The sequence below is a fragment of the Oncorhynchus nerka genome, linkage group LG3, assembly GCF_034236695.1.
Source record: "Oncorhynchus nerka isolate Pitt River linkage group LG3, Oner_Uvic_2.0, whole genome shotgun sequence".
Taxonomy (NCBI): domain Eukaryota; kingdom Metazoa; phylum Chordata; class Actinopteri; order Salmoniformes; family Salmonidae; genus Oncorhynchus; species Oncorhynchus nerka.
Genome location: NC_088398.1, coordinates 68,210,894 through 68,223,350, shown reverse-complemented (window position 1 = coordinate 68,223,350; position 12,457 = coordinate 68,210,894). Strand labels below are relative to the sequence as shown.

Genomic DNA, 12,457 nt, shown 5'->3' with positions numbered 1-12,457 from the left:
AGTACAGCGCTGTGCCCAGAGGTTATCTGTAACACTCCTCCTCCCTCTAGAGCTCTACAGTACAGCACTGTTCCCAGAGGTTGTCTGTAACACTCCTCCTCCCTCTAGAGCTCTACAGTACAGCGCTGTGCCCAGAGGCTGTCTGTAACACTGCTCCTCGCTCTAGAGCTCGACAGTACAGCGCTGTGCTCAGAGGTTATCTGTAACACTCCTCCTCCCTCTAGAGCTCTACAGTACAGCGCTGTGCCCAGAGGCTGTCTGTAACACTCCTCCTCCCTCTAGAGCTCTACAGTACAGGCTGTCAAGGGATATCAAAGTAGAAATGAGAGCTGAGAGAGTGGGAGAAAGAGGGTGTGGGGGAGAAATGCTCTTCGAAAAGCTCATTACATTTGTAGGGGAATTGTTTGTCTACCATAATGGGTTTTAATATTTTTTTGTGTTGTTTTAGTTGTGTGTGTGTGTGGTTCGTGTTTGCTATTAAGTACTAGATGTCTCATTTATCTCCTGTTCTCATTGATAGGCAGCGTGTTATCACTCTACACATACTTTAATTTGTTTCTTGTGCTTCTTGCCAACTGGGACATGGCCACTCTCCCTCACTCTCCTGTGGTGGGTAATATGTAGATAGATGCACCTGTCTGCAGTGAGCCAAAACGTCTCCTGGGTATCCACAGTCCATTCTCTCAGATAGAAATGTAGTTATAAACCATATTGAACCAAAGGAAGGAAAACTCCATACCCTTGGCTCAAAGTCACACTGGGCCCAGCTGATAGTTGATATGTGGTGGGTGAGCAGGCTGGCGCTCACAAGGCTGCCGTGCGTCACCTAGGCAGATGAGATGCTTCACATTGACCCACCTTTAAATGTAAATGGCAGAGGCCTCCGAAATCTGCTACATGAATCCAGTCCATCAGCAGCTGCCCAGTCACCCAGGTATCAACAGGCCTTTCCCTATGATGTAAATGCAGTCATAACCCACATAATGAAACAAGCCATACAGGACACCTCCCTTCCACATACTGAAGAATGTTAACATAGATTGCCATTCAAGAAACCACAGACTTTGTGGTGACTCATTCCTTTCTGCCTACCCACCGTGGTATGGAAGCGATATTGACAAAGCATTAGTCAGACCATGAACTGTAGCCTTGTGCTACATAATGCTGTAACAAGGGACGAAACTCCCTCCACTTCCACTCCCACACTGAACCAAGAAATCTCTGTTTTTATCGTGTCTTGACTCATGACCCAGAGGTATTTAGACTCTGGCCTGCTGGTTTCTATCCTTCACCTCTAATCAGGTACTGATTCAGACCTGGGACCTCGGGTGAGTGGACAGTGAATGGTCAATCAATGACATTAAGCAATTAGTTAATGATCAGAGAGAGAAGTCCAAGAAACAGAACTGAAGAAAACAAAGATGAGGAGACGAGGAAAGAAGCAGTAAGTCAAGAACCGTATTTGAAAGGCTTTGTCCTAACCCTTTATTGGTTGAGTGCAGAGTGCGGTGCCTCTGGTTAGAGGCTGAGGTTTAGACCTTTCTGGACATTGTATTTGCTCAGGGCAGAGACGACTTCAGAGAGACTGTTACAGATGGAGGATCTTCATTTGAGCCAGTTTTCTACAGCAGGAAAATGATCCTGCAGCAACAGGAAATGTGAATTATAGTTAATGGACATTTTTGTAGGGGTTGAATTTGATTTTTTTTAATGGAAAATTGTCTGAAATTTCAAATTGGAAATGACAAACTTTAGAAGCTGTTTTAAACCTCAAATACACTAGAAGTTTTACATTTCCTGCATTTCAGGAAAATTCTCCTACAGTAGGGTGATCAAATTAAGACAATACATCTGTAGTGTGTGTAACTGTGTACTGAAGGAGGGCTCCCACTCCCACACAATACCATAGCAGCTGCTGTATCAACAGTCTGGTGTAAAGAGACAGGCACTGTAGACACAGTAGTGCACCACAGCACCAAAATGAATGGCACCAAGTCAAATCAAATAAAACATGTATTGAATCAATAGACATTGTTGTTCAAGGCTGCTAACATGAGTCAGCTCTCACACGCCATAGATCAAATCAAAAGGTATTGGTTGCATATGCATATATAGCAGATGTTAACGCAGGTGTAGCAAAATGCTTATGTTTCTAGATTCAACGGTGCGGTAATACCTGACCGTACAAAACAATACATGTTCATTTTTAAGAAATCGAAAGAAAGGGATTAAGAAATATAAAATATTAGAATGGAGCAATGTCATTTTCCGGTATATAAATATATATGTATATAATGGTGTGTATACTCTAGAAATGATGGGCAGTATATGAATAGAAAAGGTGTGTACAGCAGTAGTTATATAGAATAGGCCTTGACTAGGATACAGTATGTAAACATTATTAAAGTGTACATAGGGAAGCAGTTTCTAAGGTGCAGGGTTGAGTATTGGGTGGTAGCTGGCTAGAACAGTGACTAAGGTTCAGGGTAGGGTACTGGGTGGAGCTCGACTGTTTCACAGTCTGATGGCCTGGAGATTGAAGCTGTTTTTCTGTCTCTCGGTCCCAGCTTGGATGCACCTGTACTGTCCCCGCCTTCTAGATGGTAGTGGGGTGAACAGGCTGTGGCTCGGGTGGTTGTTGTCCTTGAGGATCTTCTTGGCCTTCCTGTGACACCGGGTGCTGTTGGTGTCCTGGAGGGCAGGCAGTGTGCCTCAGATAACACGTTGGGCTGACCAAACCACTCTCTGGAGAGCCCTGCGGTTGAGGGAGGTGCACTGGCCGTACCAGACGGTGATACAGCCCAACAGGATTTTCTTAATGGTGCATCGTAGAAGTTTGTGGGAGTCTTAGGGGCCAAGCCAAATTTCTTCAGCCTCCTGTGTTTGAAGAGGTGCTGTTGCACCTTCTTCACCACACCGTCTGTGTGGATGGACCGTTTCAGGTTGTCAGTGATGTGCACGCCAAGGAACTTGAAGATTTTCACCCTCTCCAATGCGGCCCCGTCAATGTGGATAGGGGTGTGCTCCTACCTTGTGTTGTTGCCTACCTTCACCAGCTGGGGACGGCCTATCAGGAAGTCTAGGACCCAGTTGCAGAGGGCGGGGTTCTGACCCAGGGCACCAAGCTTACTGATGAGCTTGGAGGGTGCTATGGTATTGAAGGCTGAGCTGTAGTCTGAACAGCATTCTTACATAGGTATATATCTTGTCCAGATGGGATAGGGCACTGTGCAGTACGATGGCGATGGCATCATCTGTGGATTTTTTAAATTGATTTTTATTTCACCTTTAGTTAACTCGACATCTGTTGGGGCAGTATGCAAGTTGTAATGGGTCTAGGAGGTCGGGTAAGGTGGAGGTGATATGATCCTTAACTAGCCTCTCAAAGCACTTTATGATGACAGAAATGTTCTGCTACGGGGCAATAGTACTTTAGTTAAGTTACCTTCGCTTTCTTGGGTACAGGAATAATGATGGATATCTTGAAGCAAGTGGAATAGGGATAGGGACAACAGACTGGGATAGGGAGAGATTGAATATGTCCGTAAACACTCCAGCCAGCTGGTCTGTACATGCTCTGAGGACGCGGCTTGGGATCCATCTGGGCTGGAAGCCTTGTGAGGGTTAACTCTCACATCTGCCACGGAAAACGAGAGCTCCCAGTCCTCGTGATCGGTGGTGGCCCACGTTGGCTGCACTGTGTTTTCCTCGAAGCGGGTAAAGAAGGTGTTTAGATTGTCGGTGTCCGCAACGTGGCTGGTTTTCCCTTCATAATCCGTGATTGTCTGGAGTCCCTGAGACATACTTCTCATTTCTGAGCCATTGAATTGCGACTCCACTTTGTCTCTGTACTGACATTTTGCCTCTTTGATTGCCTTATGAAGGCTGGATTGTTTGTACTTGTCCATGTTCCCAGTCACCTTGCCAGGATTAAATGCCATCTATCCACGGTTTCTGGTTTGGATAGGTTGTAATCATCACAGTATGGCTGTCAAGAAGTGCACTGAATCAGTCCGGATGTTGGGATGTTCTAAGATATTGCAGATAAAGTGTAACTACAGGTTACATAAGATGAGGACCTTAGAGACATGTGTGTGTATACAGTGGCTTGCAAAAGTATTCACCCCCCTTGGCACTTTTCCTATTTTGTTGCCTTACAACCTAGAATTAAAATAGAGTTTTGGGGGGGTTTGTATCATTTGATTTACACAACATGCCACTTTGAAGATGCAACATATTCTTTATTGTAAAACAAGCAAGAAATAAGACAACAAAAAACAGAAAACTTGAGCGTGCATAACTATTCACCCCCCCAAAGTCAATACTTTGTAGAGCCACCTTTTGCAGCAATTACAGCTGCAAGTCTCTTGGGGTATGTCTCTATAAGCTTGGCACATCTAGCCACTGGGATTTTTGCCCATTCTTCAAGGCAAAACTGCTCCAGCTCCTTCCCACCTCTTTAAGGAATACCTAGGATAGGATAAAGTAATCCTTCTCACCCCCCCCTTAAAAGACCTAGATGCACTATTGTAAAGTGGCTGTTCCACTGGATGTCATACGGTGAAAGCACCAATTTGTAAGTCGCTCTGGATAAGAGCGTCTGCTAAATGACTTAAATGTAAATGTAAAATGTAAGTTGGAGGGGATCCGCTGGTGCACAGCAATCTTTAAGTCATACCACAGATTCTCAATTGGATTGAGGTCTGGGCTTTGACTAGGCCATTCCAAAACATTTAAATATTTCCCCTTAAACAACTTGAGTGTTGCTTTAGCAGTATGCTTAGGGTCATTGTCCTGCTGGAAGGTGAACCTCCGTCCCAGTCTCAAATCTCTGGAAGACTGAAACAGGTTTCCCTCAAGAATTTCCCTGTATTTAGCCCCATCCATCATTCCTTCAATTCTGACCAGTTTTCCAGTCCCTCGTTTTTCGGGGTGATGATAGGTATTGGGTTTGCGCCAGACATAGCATTTTCCATGATGGCCAAAAAGCTACATTTTTGTCTCATCTGACCAGAGTACATTCTTCCATATGTTTGTGGAGTCTCCCACGTGCCTTTTGGCAAACACCAAAAGTGTTTGCTTATTTCTTTCTTTAAGCAATGGCTTTTTTTTCTGGACAATATTCTGTAAAGCCCAGCTTTGTGGAGTGTACAGCTTAAAGTGGTCCTATGGACAGATACTCCAATCTCCGCTGTGGAGCTTTGCAGCTCCTTCAGGGTTATCTTTGGTCTCTTTGTTGCCTCTGATTAATGCCCTCCTTGCCTGGTCCGTGAGTTTTGGTTTGCAACCCTCTCTTGGCAGGTTTGTTGTGGTGCCATATTCTTTCAATTTTTTAATAATGGATTTAATGGTGCTCCATGGGATGTTCAACGTTTTTTATAACCCAACCCTGATCTGTACTTCTCCACAACTTTGTCCCTGACCTGTTTAGTGAGCTCCTTGGTCTTTATAGTGCTGCTTGCTTGATGGTGCCCCTTGCTAGTGGTATTGCAGAATCTGGGGCCTTTCAGAACAGGTGTATATATACTGAGATCATGTGACAGATCATGTGACATTTAGATTGCAAACAGGTGGACTTTATTTAACTAATTATGCGACATCTGAAGATAATTGGTTGCACCAGATATTATTTAGGGGCTTCATAGTATATGCACGCACCACTTTGAAGTTTTAATTGTTTAGATTTTTTTTTAAACAAGTTCTTTTTTTCATTTCACTTCACCAATTTGGACTATTTTGTGTATGTCCATTACATGAAATGCAAATAAAAATCCATTTAAATTACAGGTTGTAATGCAACAAAATAAGAAAAATGCCAAGGGGGATGTCACGCCCTGTCCTTAGATATCTCTGTTTTTCTATATATTTTGTTTAGGTCAGGGTGTGACTAGGATGGGTACTCTAGTTTTTGTATGTCTAGGGTTTTTGTATGTCATGGGGTTTTTGTATGTCTACGTTGGCCTGAGATGGTTCCCAATCAGAGACAGCTGTTTATTTGTGTCTCTGATTGGGGATCATATTTAGGTAGCCATTTTTTCCTCATTTGTGTTGTGGGATCTTGACTATGTTTAGTTGCCTATCTGCACTAAGTTGTATAGCTTCACGTTTAGTTTTGTTGTTTTTGTTAAGTGTTTCATTCATTAAAAGAGAATGTACACATACCACGCTGCGCCTTGGTCTCACACATACGACAATCATGACAGGGGATGAATGCTTTTGCAAGGCAATGTATGTGTGTGTCTGTTGTGAAGTCTGAGTGTAACCTCATATAGAGCAGTGCGTGTAATGAGGATTGTATTTGCTTCTGTTCCCTCTGAGTCATAGAGAAACAAAGGCACAGTGCTACCCAAGTCCTACCGCATAAGGGTGTGCACAAACAGCACACACAACAGTGTACGTACACACACACACACATACACACACACACACACACAACAGTGCACGTACACACACATACACACACACACACAACTTGTTTCCTCATTTCAACAAAGAAATGCAATATGATGACGTTGAATCAACGTGGAAAACTGATTGGATTTTTTAAAAGTCATCAACGTAAGGGAATTCCATATCTTTTTCACCCAACTTGTAACCTAAATCCAATGTCATGGTGACATTGTTTGGTGATTTCACATTTAATTCATCTTAGTTAACAACTCAACCAAATGTAAATCGAAAAATAGACATTGATCTGACTTCTGTGCGCAGTGGGACACACACACACACACACTCTCACTCATCCACACACACACACACACACACTCTCACTCATCCACACACACACACACACACACTCTCACTCATCCACACACACACACACACACTCTCACTCATCCACACACACACACACACACTCTCACTCATCCACACACACACACACACACTCTCACTCATCCACACACACACACACACACTCTCTCACTCATCCACACACACGCTTCATCTCACTAAGATGGAATGCACTCACATTTACATTAACAAGACTTATCAGACAAAGTCTTGGCGGAAAACATTTTTCTAAGTGACTTAAAGAATTCCCCAGGAAATGGTAACTGATGTTGTAGAGTAGACTGTGAAGTGTGTATGTTCTCAGAATGCAGGACTCTGGAGAAATGCTGCAGTGCAGTGTACTGTTTGATACTCAGATTGACTCAAACCAAAGGTAAACCTTGTTGATGTTCACTGTCTGTCGCTTAACCAAACAGCCATTTAGTGTCTCTGGCTGTTGATTCATCTGTCAGTTGTTGTGGAGGAGCAGCACAGCACCACTTGATATGCTAATCACAAACACCTCAGTGGCTCCTGGGCTGAGACAGATTTGACAGAGGTGGCTGTGCCTCTTCATTAGCTTCTAGTTTATGTAAAGAGGGGGAGTGGAGAGGGGAGGAGAGAGAGAAGACAGGATGAGGTTGAAATAGACCGGTATAAATGGAGGGATGGATGGAGGATGGCATTGACACTTTCCCTCTGCTCTCACTTTCATCTCATCTTTCACTCAAATCTAATAACAAATCTAACATTACAAAACAATACACGCAAATCTCCAAGAAGAAAAAGAAAGGTGCAGTTGCCATACCAGGCAGTGGTACAGCCCGATAGGAGGCTCTCAATTGGAGACGTGCTTGGCCAAGTAGTCATGGGTGAACAGGGAGGACAGGAGGGGGCTGAGTACATACCCTTGTGGGCCCCACGTGTTATGGATCAGCGTAGCGGAGGTGTTGTTGCCTACCTTCACCACCTGGGGTCGGCCTGTCAGGAAGTTCTCCTTCTCCCTCTTCTCCCTCCCTCCTCACACACACACACACACACACACACACACACACACACAAAGTGAACCCACACACTCTACACGCACAGTGGATGTGTGTTGATTGTTTTGATAATGTGATTTAAGTTTTTCACATGGTACAAAGAATAGAACAATCAAGGTGCTTGTCTAGATAAATCACTAGCGGACACATATTGGTGTTTATGCCTCTGGTGAGGCAATGCATCACTGCTGTAGCTATAAAAACTTCATCTGTAAATTTGCTTATATTATACTCATGTCTCATTTGCATAAAGACATATACCATTTTTGGGCTTCAGAAACCCCAGTCTTTCACACCTGTGCAATCATGTTAGTCTTGCTTGGTATGATACCATGTCCATTTTGCTTATATTCTCATGGTCTTCACAGACAGAAGACCTAAGTTTTCTCACCTCTCCCTCAGTTGCTCTCTTCCATCTCTCCTCCCATTCCTTTCAGTCTGTCTGCCCCCTGATTCATTCCTTTCAGTCTGTCTGCCCCCTGATTAATTCCTTTCAGTCTGTCTGCCCCCTGATTCATTCATTTCAGTCTGTCTGCTCCCTGATTCATTCCTTTTCTTCTATCTCCATCACTCTCCCATCTTTCTCGTCCTTCGTCCTTCCGCCTCTTCGCTGACCTGTCTCTCCTATGTTATTTTATCCCTCCATCACCCTCTCCATCTCTCTGTGTCAGCGACTTGAAAGCAGATCATCAGCCCTTGAAAATCTGAATCATAATTACAGGATGAACCAATGTCACTTCAGTCCCTATTATGCTCCAGTGTTATTCAGGGAACGATCAAAACGGAACATCTGTAAACAAAATCATTACATTGTATTTATTTATCCGTTTCTCTCTCACTCCAGTAGAGGAGGGTGCATATAGATTAGACAATTAACTATTGATCATGGTTGCTGAAACACATTGGGTAATCACCCAGATTCTTCTAAACTACAGATTTGACACAGATAGCACAGCTGGTGTATATACAAAAATGTCTGTGTACTTTTAATCAAAGAAGATCATCCTGTGTGTGTGTGTGTGTGTGTGTGTGTGTGTGTGTCTTTGAAATAACAGCAGTACTCATTGTTGACAGTGGCGTGCAGTAATGAGCCAGTTAGCATTCCCATGGTGCACTGCAGCTGGAGACGGGCTGACATTTGCACCGCCGCTGAAGGCCAAGTACCCAGTGGACTTACTTTCGTTTAAGAGGACAGGTGCATACTGTGTGTGTCTGTGTCCAAGTGCATGCCTGCGTGCGTGTGTATCCATTAGTATTAACAGCTATTAATTAGACTAATTTGGTAGGTCATTTGATAAGGTTAACTGGTATAGAGTGATGAAGGTGATGGTGTGTGTTAAGCCTGGGGTGTGAGATGTTCAGACTGATTGGGTGATGGTAGGATTGTCAGGGGCTGTTAGACTGTAGTAGTTACCATGGTAATCCTCCTGACAATCAATATCGACTGTCTGTTCATTAGAGCTTCAACACAGTGGGAATGTGATTAGACCAGAGATTAACTATGAGCTCAATAGGTTGTTCGACCAGACTCTAACATCAAGGGTCAGCTGCAGACTCTAACTTCAGAGATCTCTAACAACAGTTTGTGTTGTGTTGTGTTTTGAACAGGATCAGGTTTAGGCAGGCTGTGGACCAGTCTTTGGGGATACAGTAACTGCTGTGTGATTGGCGGTTTGTCTGATACACCAGAGAGAAACAAGATAAGGAGAAGAACATACTAGAGGAACCTTGGATAATCTGGAGAACATCCTGCTTTACACAGAGACCATGATAACGCTAACAGAACGCTAAAGGAAACCTAATGGAATGCTGAGTGAGGTCATGTAGCTGCCCTCTGACACCCCTGCATGTGACTACGCCTTCTGTGTCACCTCGGCTTTTCTAATTGGCTGGTTTGGAGAGCGACGGACCAATGGAGAAGAGTGCTGAGGAGCTGAACCTCTCGTTCCTGCTGGAGCATGAGCGAGAGATGATCCTCGGAGTCCTGCAGAAGGACGAGAAACTAAGGAAACTAGAGGAGAAGAGGATACGGTGAGGGCAGAATAAGTCTTCATCATTTTCATCGTCATCACTGTACAATCCACTACAATGATACATCTACTACTACAACTTTCTTGATGTTGATGAGGATTTTTTTTATCGTAATCATCATCCTTATTCGTACCTCTGCAATCACAATACGACCACAACTTCACAACAATTACAATCACAATACGACCACAACTTCACAACAACTACAATCACAATAGGATCACAACTTCACAACAATTACAATCACAATAGGATCACAACTTCACAACAACTACAATCACAATACGACCACAACAACTACTACAATGACAATACGACCACAACTTCACAACAATTACAATCACAATACGACCACAACTTCACAACAACTACAATCACAATACGACCACAACTTCACAACAACTACAATCACAATACGATCACAACAACTACTACAATCACAATACACAACCACAACTACAATCACAACAACCACAACAACTTACAATCACAATACGACCACAACTTCACAACAATTACAATCACAATACGACCACAACTTCACAACAATTACAATCACAATACGACCACAACTTCACAACAACTACAATCACAATACGATCACAACAACTACTACAATCACAATACGACCACAACTTCACAACAATTACAATCACAATACGACCACAACTTCACAACAATTACAATCACAATACGACCACAACTTCACAACAATTACAATCACAATACGATCACAACAACTACTACAATCACAATACGACCACAACTTCACAACAATTACAATCACAATAGGACCACAACTTCACAACAATTACAATCACAATACGACCACAACTTCACAACAATTACAATCACAATACGACCACAACTTCACAACAATTACAATCACAATACGACCACAACTTCACAACAATTACAATCACAATAGGATCACAACTTCACAACAACTACAATCACAATACGATCACAACAACTACTACAATGACAATACGACCACAACTTCACAACAATTACAATCACAATAGGATCACAACTTCACAACAACTACAATCACAATACGATCACAACAACTACTACAATGACAATACGACCACAACTTCACAACAACTACAATCACAACAACTACTACAATTACAATACAACCACAACAACTACAATCACAACAACTACTACGATCACAATACAACCACAACAACTACAATCACAATACGATCACAACTTCACAACAACTACAATCACAATACGATCACAACAACTACTACAATCACAATACAACCACAACAACTACAATCACAAGACAACCACAACTTCACAACAACTACAATCACAATACAACAACTACAATCACAATACGACCATAACTTCACAACTAAAACAATCACAATACGATCACAACAACTACTACAATCACAATACAACCACAACTTCACAACTACAACCACAATATGACCACAACATCACAACAACTACAATCACAATACGATCACAACTTCACAACAACTACAATAACAATACGACCACAACTTCACAACAACTACAATCACAACTTCACAACAACTACAATCACAATACGACCACAACTTCACAACTACTACAATCACAATACGACCACAACTGCACAACAATTACAATCACAATACGATCACAACAACTAGTGCAATCACAATATGACCACAACAACTACAACAATCACAGTATGACCACAACATCACAACAACTACAATCACAATATGATCATAACAACTACTGCAATCACAATAGGACCACAACTTCACAACTACAATCAAAATACGACCACAACTTCACAACAACTACAATCACAATACAACAACTACAATCACAATACGACCACAACTTCACAACAATTACAATCACAATACGATCACAACTAGTGCAATCACAATATGACCACAACTACAACAATCACAGTATGACCACAACATCACAACAACTACAATCACAATATGATCATCACAACAACTACAATCACAATAGGACCACAACTTCACAACTACAATCAAAATACGACCACAACTTCACAACAACTACAATCACAATACAACAACTACAATCACAATACGACCACAACTTCACAACAATTACAATCACAATATGATCATAACAACTACTACAATCACAATATGACCACTACAATCACAATACGACCATAACTTCACAACTAAAACAATCACAATACGATCACAACAACTACTACAATCACAATACAACCACAACTTCACAACTACAATAACAATACGACCACAACTTCACAACAACTACAATCACAATAAGACCACAACTTCACAACAACTACAATCACAATACGACCACAACTATTACAAACATAATACGACCAGAACTTCACAACTACTACAATCACAATATGACAACAACTTCACAACAACTACAATCGCAATACGATCACAACAACTACTACAATCACAATACGACCACAACTTCACAACAACTACAATCAAACTACGACCACAACTTCACAACAACTACAATCAAACTACGACCACAACTTCACAACAACTACAATCACAATACGACCACAACAACTACAATCACAATACGACCACAACATCACAACAACTACAATCGCAACAACT

The 12,457-nt window shown here is 42.2% G+C and overlaps 1 protein-coding gene across 3 annotated transcripts in view; it reads left to right on the top strand.

The window, feature by feature from the left end:
• sytl5 (synaptotagmin-like 5) overlaps window positions 1-12,457 on the top strand; it is a 90,432-nt gene that overhangs the window by 31,263 nt on the left and 46,712 nt on the right. For all 3 annotated transcript variants that reach the window (XM_029639744.2, XM_029639738.2, XM_029639749.2), the window contains exon 2: window positions 9,423-9,845. In XM_029639744.2, the coding sequence (XP_029495604.1) occupies window positions 9,727-9,845 (119 nt within the window). In that variant the 5' untranslated portion in view covers window positions 9,423-9,726. The remainder of the gene's footprint in view (window positions 1-9,422; window positions 9,846-12,457) is intronic.